The following is a 7208-nucleotide window of genomic DNA, read 5'->3' as shown; positions in this document are numbered from 1 at the left end:
ACAAACCAAGTGGCTTAAACAACAGAAATATATCATCTCACAGTTCTGGAGGCCAGAAGCCTGAGATCAAGGTGTCACCAGGGTTAGTTCCTTCTAAGGACTGTGAGGGAGAATCTGTTACACACCTCTCTGCTACCTTCAGGTGGTTTGCTGGAAAGGTTTAGGGTTCTTTTACTTGTAAAAGCATCACCCTGATCTCTGCCTTGATCTGTACATAGTGTTTTCCCTGTATGTTGTCTGTGTCCAAATTTTCCTTTTTTATAAGGCACCAGTCATACTGGATTAGGGGCCACCCTACTCTATTATGACCATATTGTAACAAATTACATACGCAATGACACTATTTCCAAATAAGGTCACATTCTGAGGTGCTAGGGACTATGACTTTAAGGTTTGAATTTTGAGGGGAGTAGTGGGGATGAAATTCATCCCAAAATAGATGGGAAGCTTGAGAGGGATGAGAGCATAGGAAGAGGTGACATATGCAGAAACTCATATCAGACTGTCACTCTTTCCTGACCTTCCTGTTTTAAGTCTCCAACTCTTTCCCCCCATCTCTGTTATAACTAAGATAGGGTTCCACTCTTCTAATCTGAAGACATATTTTTTCCTCCTGAAAAATTGCAGGACTCTTTCTCAATGCCTTTATTTTAAAAATGGTTTGTTAGGTACGGTCCCTCCTCCACACCAGCCTCCCAAAATATTTTGAAGAAGTTTGATATCAGGCAACAGGGCTTAAGTTTCTGTTCTTGCACTGATACCCCTATTTCTTCCTTCTTCCCAGTGCTAAATGTCCAGTAAGAACTTAATCAAAGGTTTTTTGTGTTTTTTTTTAACTGAATTGAATTCAGATAATTTTTCCCCTTCCCTGCCTTTAGGAACAAAATGGAGATTCATGAGGTACAATAAATCATCACATTTTATAATTTCTTGTAAACAAAATACTTTCCAGAAGACAGCATTATATTAGAATCAGTGGAAACAGTGAGTATAGATCAAATTTTCTTGATAATTTCTCAGAAATGTATGTTTTCAGGTCACTGAAGATTATCTGTAAGCAATTGGTCTTGAAAGACATAATTTTTGAAGCACTCTCTTGGCTTGTGAGAGTGACTTAATATGAATGAAAAGAAAGACATTGCTCTAGTTGAATTGAAAATCAGTACATCTCTATTGCAGAATTCCAATAATCTTCTCACTCAAATATTAAAAATTTACATATAGTATAATTAATAGTGTACTTTTGAACTTGCTAGTTTCTTGAAATTCAGTTATTCCAATAACACTTTCAAAGTACTAAGTATAATAATTTTTTATAGTTTATTTATTTTGAGAGAGAAAGAGAGCACGAGTGGGGTAGGGGCAGAGAAAGGGAGGGAGAATTCCAATCAGGCTCCATGCTGTAAGCGCAGAGGCCGATGTGGGGCTCGAACCCATGAACTGTGAGATCATGACCCAAACTGAGATCCAGAATCAGATGCTTAACTGACTGAGCCACCCAGTCACCCCTAAGTACAAAAATTTTATAAAGCCCCTTTTAAACTTTAATTTCATTTCATTTCATTTCATTTCATTTCATTTAAAGGTTTTATTTTTAAGTAATCTCTACACCCAATGTGGGACTTGAACTCACAACCCTGAGATCAAGAGTCACACACTGCACTGATTGAGCCATCCAGGCACTCCTAAAGTGTCCTTTTTGAATGTCTTCTTTTAAAATAATCATCTTCGGATTATTTTATGATTCAGGATTTTATTTGTGTATGTTGGTTGTCTCAAGCCACTTCACATAATGATGTTTATAGGATGAGTAGAGCAAGAGTAATAGGCAGTGTAAGTATGGATCACTAGTTATGTTCACACACAAGCCCTTGAAAGCATGCAAGAGAGAACAAGCAATTATCAATCCCTCAAACTGGGTAAAAGCTAAACTAACCCCCATTGGGTGGAAACAAACAACTAAATCATTGTGTCTTCGGTGACCACTGTGCTGTTTAATTAGCTCTATTTTAAGACTTTTCTACACTTAGCCCCTTCTCTTTATACAAGGTGTAGCAAATCACTTCCTTGTTAATAATGCATGTGTGGATCTTATCTTGGCAGTGTCTAGATTACAGTCAGTGTTCCAAATCATCAAGGTCATTGCCAGCACTGGCTTGTGCCAGCTCTCCACCCTCTTTGTTGTCCTGTTAACTGCTAAAGTAAGGAGTTCAGACTTAATGGCAGTAATCAGATTCATGGGTTTCTTATCATCATATATTACCTCTGAAATCTCTCCTAAAGCCTAATGTCTTTCTGTCAGGAACCCAGAAGACCTTGATCTAATAAAATATTAGCTTATGGTTTCCAAACAATTATCTCAACATATTTAAACATCTTTTTCTTTACATACCTAAGCCAAAGTTATTTATCCTGCACAAAACTTGATAGAGTGTTAAAATCAACACACCACTTAAGGATAGTAAAACCTTTTCATTTCTACATCTAAGGTTCTGGCGTGCATGGGAGGGAAAAATCCATTCAAGGGCACTCTGAAGTCAGTATTCCTCATGAAATGGGTATTCGGGATGATCACACCACCTGTCAAAACAATTCCCCAAAGAAATGTTCACTGTAAACGTTGCACAGCTGTGTGTTACTAGCATCCCTTGACAGTTTCACAGACACCTCCCTCTCTCAATTCATTCCTTCTCTGTTCTCACCCAGTCTCTTATTTTCCCTTGAGCCATCGTCTTTTACTGAAGCCCAGGATAGCATTCTGGGTTGGGTGTGTGTGTGTGTGTGTGTGTGTGCGTGTGTGCGTGTGTGTGTGTGTGTGTGTGTGTGTGTGTGTGCGCGCGCGCGCGCGTGCCCATGGGTTCTTGTGCCCCTTCTCAACTCCTTCCTCCCTTCTGCTGTTTTGACACAGGCCTTCTATTCCAGTGATCTACATAAACATTTCTCCTCAAAATTCTATTACCCATCAGCGTCACTCTCTTCTCAGAGGTTTTACCTGCCCTTCTCACTAGACCTCCTGAGAATCAAAAGTCTGAGATCTAGTAAAGTGATCAGTGAAGTAAATTTCTATGATAATGAATGTATCTCTTAAATAACAATGACGGAACAGTCAGTAAAAAAAAGACTGGCATGTGTATGTGCCTGCCATGACCATGTCTAAGATTCAATTCTCTGTTTCTCTGCAAGTATTATGAGCTTCATTTTTTTATTTTACCTTTTTTTAAGTAGGCTTCATGCATAGCATGGATCCCAACATGGGGCTCGAAATCATGACTGTGAGAACAAGACCTGAGCTGAAGTCAAAAGTCAGATACTTAACCGACTAAGCCACCTAGGTGCCCCAAGTACTGTGAGCTTTAAATTAAAATATTAATGTCAATGTCAAATCAAAGACCAACTGGATGAAAAACAGAAGAATCATGGCCTAGCATCCCTAAATTGTACATTTTTATGATCAGTGAAACCTAACGTTTGTTTCTCTTTGCTGATTTTTCTAGTTATTTCCTGATGAGTTATTTTCCCAGTGTAGCTGGAATTAGATATTAAATATGTCAAATGTCAAACTAAATAATGTCACCAACTATAAAAAAAAATCATTACAATGGATTGACTATCTCTTACTGTCTTTTCTTAATTTAATGATATTTATTCAATACAAATAGTTTATCTTCAACAGCTATTAATTAACCCATAAGTATTTGTTAGGTCTATGTTTATGTTTACTATTTTATTCCCAAGGCTAGTTGGTACCTTTTGATGTTGAATAATGTTTTACCCTGGAAAATTCACATTAGGAGGTTGTTGTATTAATTCAGATATTGATTAAAAAATGTGATATTAGCATAGTTAGTGTACTTTCTGACTCACAAAAAATAGTAGGACCAATAAGATAAGTGTTCAAACTATATGAACTATCTTAATGAGCATTTTCTAAATGCTCACTTAGATTACAGATTACTAGTGAGGAATACTAATGAATAAAGGAAAGAAATGTGTATATATAAACATATGTGTGTATATATATGTGTATATATATATGTAAATACATATACTATATATGTATGAACTATATTGTTTTGTTATTTTAAAGGCCCTATACTATTTAGAAAATAAAGGGCTACTTCAGTTGACTAGCTGAATTTAGCAACATTTCAAAGGAGTGTAAGGATTTTGCTTGTGGGAATCAGCTAATAGGTGGACTTAGAAGCTCCAAATCTCATAGGCAGCCATTTAACTAAAACTCTAGGTTTTTAGTTTCTTACATGGTATTCTTTCTACTATACTATTCTCTTTCTTTTTTGTCAATAAGTTTGCTCTACGTTATGTATCACTTGATAGTTAGGAAAAAATAAATAGGTTTGAATATTTGTGTTGCTGTTGTATTAACATATATACACTTGATGACTTAATTCTCTTCAAGATATTTAGCCTGCTATGCCTTAACCTAAGTCATGGGATGTCATAAATGCCAGAAATCTTATAAGTAAAACTATAGATTTGTAGGAAGTTCCTAGAGCGAATGTAATTTACCCAGACCTGTTTAATATTCAGAACATGCTGCCCACTGGCCTTTACCCTTGTGATTTCTATAGACCCAGAACAATCTAAAATCACTGGGCAGTACTTGATGGGTGGTCCCCCTGAACTCACATGAGCATCTCCACGAAGCGGACATTTTTGTTCAAGGCCTCGATGGCCTTCATTTCTTCTTCAGTGAGAGAAAAGTCAAAGATCTGAAATAACAGAAATAAAAGATATTTTTGAAGATAGAAAATGGGTCAAGTCTGGGATCAGGGAGTGGGGCCAGCCATGGGAGCTCTTCAAAAATTTATGAACATCTTTAAAAGAATTATTCACCATGATCAAGTGGGATTTATTCCTGGGCTGCAAGGGTGGTTGCAAATCAATCAATGTGATACACCACATTAATAAAAGAAAGGGTATGAATCACATGATCCTCTCAATAGACGCAGAAAAAGCATTTGACAAAGTACAACATCCATTCATGATAAAAACCCTCAACAAAGTAGGCTTAGAGGGAACATAGCTCAACATCATAAAAGCCATATAAAACCACAGCTAATATCATCCTCAAAGGGGAAAAATTGAGAGCTTTTCCCCTATAGTCAGACAAGGGTGTCCACTCTCACCACTGTTATTTGACATAGTACTGGGAGTCCTAGCCTCAGCAATAAGACAATGAAAGGAAACAGAAATCATCCAAATTAGCAGGGAAAGAGTCAAACTTTGACTCTTTACAGATGACATGATACTCTATATAGAAAACCAAAAAATTCTTCCCCAAAACTGCTAGCATCGATATGTGAATTTAGTAAAGTCACAGGATTCAAAATCAATGTGCAGAAATCTGTTGCATCTCTAAATACCAACAACAAAGCACAAAAAGAAATCAAGGAATCAATCCCATTTGTAAGTGCGCCCCAAACCATAAGATACCTAGGAAGAAACCTACCCAAAGAGGTAAAAGATCTGTACTCTGAACACTATAAAACACTAATGAAAGAAATGGATGAAGACACAAAGAAATGGAAAAACATTCCATGCCAATGGATTAAAAGAATAAATATTGTTAAAATCCCTATATCACCCAAAGCAATCTACACATTCAATGCAATTCCCATCAAAATACCATCAGCATTTTTCATAGAACTAGAACAAACATTCCTAAAATTTGTATGGAACCACAAAAGACCCTGAAATAGACAAAGCAATTTTGAAAAAGAAAAGCGGAGCTGGAGGCATCACAATTCCAGACTTTAAGAGCTACATTACAGGGGCGCCTGGGTGACTCAGCCAGTTAAGCTTCTGACTCTTGGTTTCAGCTCAGATCATGATCTCGCAGTTCGTGGGTTCAAGCCCTGGGTCAGGCTCTGAGCTGACAGCGTGGAGCCTGCTTGGGATCTTCTCTCTCTCTGACCTTCCCGCTCTCTCTCTCTCTCTCTCTCAAAATAAAAAACTTAAAAAAAAAAAAGCTAGATTACAAAGCTGTAGTGATTAAGACACTATAGTACTGTCATAAAAACAGACATATAGGTCAATGGAACAGAAAACCCAGAAAGGACCCACACTATAGGGCAACTAATCTGACAAAACAGAAAATAATATCCAATAGAAAAAAGACAGTCTTTTCAACAAATGGTATTGGGAAAACTGGACCACTTGACATCGCACACAAAAGTAAATTCAGAATGGATGAAAGACCTACATGTGAGACAGGAAACCATCAAAATCCTGAAGGAGAACACAGGTGTAAACCCATTGACATTGGCTGTACTAACTTCTTACTAGACACGTCTCTAGAGGCAAGGGAAACAAAAGCAAAAGTAAACTATAGGGGCCTCATCAAAATAAAAAGCTTCTGCACAGCAAAGGAAACAATCAACAAAACTAAAAGGCAACTGACAGAATGGGAGAAGATATTTGCAAACAACCTATCTGATCAACGGTTAGTATCCACAATCAGTAAAGAACTTATCAAACTCAACACCCCCAAAAAACTAGTCATCCACTTAAAAAATGGGCAGAAGACACGATCTGACATTTTTTTTCCAAAGAAGACATAGAGATGGCTAACGGGTACATGAAAAGATGCTCAACATCACTCATCACCAGGGAAATGCAAATCAAAACCACAATGAGCTATTTCCTCACACCTGTCAGAATGACTAAAATTAACAACATGGGAAACAACAGATGTTGGTGAGAATGAGAAGAAAGGGGAACCCTCTTGCACTGGGGGGGGGGGGGTGAGTGCAAACTGGTACAGCCATTCCGGAAAACAGTATGGAGGTTCCTCAAAAAGTTAAAAATAGAACTATCTTATGACCCAGAAATTGCACTACTAGGTATTTATACAAAGGATAAAAACATACTGATTTAAAGGGGCACACGCACCTTGATGTTTATAGCAGTGTTATTAATAAACAGCCAAAAAAACCTCCAAAAAACAAAAAAAAACTAAAAAAACAAAAACAACAGCCAAATTATGGAAAGAGCCTAAACGTCTGTCAACTGATGAATGAAAAAAGAAAATGTGAGATATGTATAATGGAATATTACTCAGCCATCAAAAAGAATGAAATCTTGCCATTTGCAATGACATGGATGGAGCTATAGGGTATTATGGTAAGTGAAATAAGTCAGAGAAAGACATATACCATATGATGTCACTCACATGTGAAGTTTAAGAA

General features: G+C 37.1%; 1 protein-coding gene across 2 annotated transcripts in view; it reads right to left on the bottom strand.

Annotated features, from left to right (window-relative positions):
* Window positions 1-1668: 1668 nt before the first annotated feature.
* AKR1D1 (aldo-keto reductase family 1 member D1) overlaps window positions 1669-7208 on the bottom strand; it is a 95343-nt gene continuing 89803 nt past the window's right edge. For both annotated transcript variants that reach the window (XM_047826198.1, XM_047826208.1), the window contains 2 exons: window positions 4648-4730; window positions 1669-2580 (listed from right to left, as the gene is read on the bottom strand). In XM_047826198.1, the coding sequence (XP_047682154.1) occupies window positions 2538-2580; window positions 4648-4730 (126 nt within the window). In that variant the 3' untranslated portion in view covers window positions 1669-2537. The remainder of the gene's footprint in view (window positions 2581-4647; window positions 4731-7208) is intronic.

The sequence above is a fragment of the Prionailurus viverrinus genome, chromosome A2, assembly GCF_022837055.1.
Source record: "Prionailurus viverrinus isolate Anna chromosome A2, UM_Priviv_1.0, whole genome shotgun sequence".
Classification (NCBI taxonomy): Eukaryota; Metazoa; Chordata; class Mammalia; order Carnivora; family Felidae; genus Prionailurus; species Prionailurus viverrinus.
This window is presented reverse-complemented; position numbering and strand designations above follow the sequence as displayed.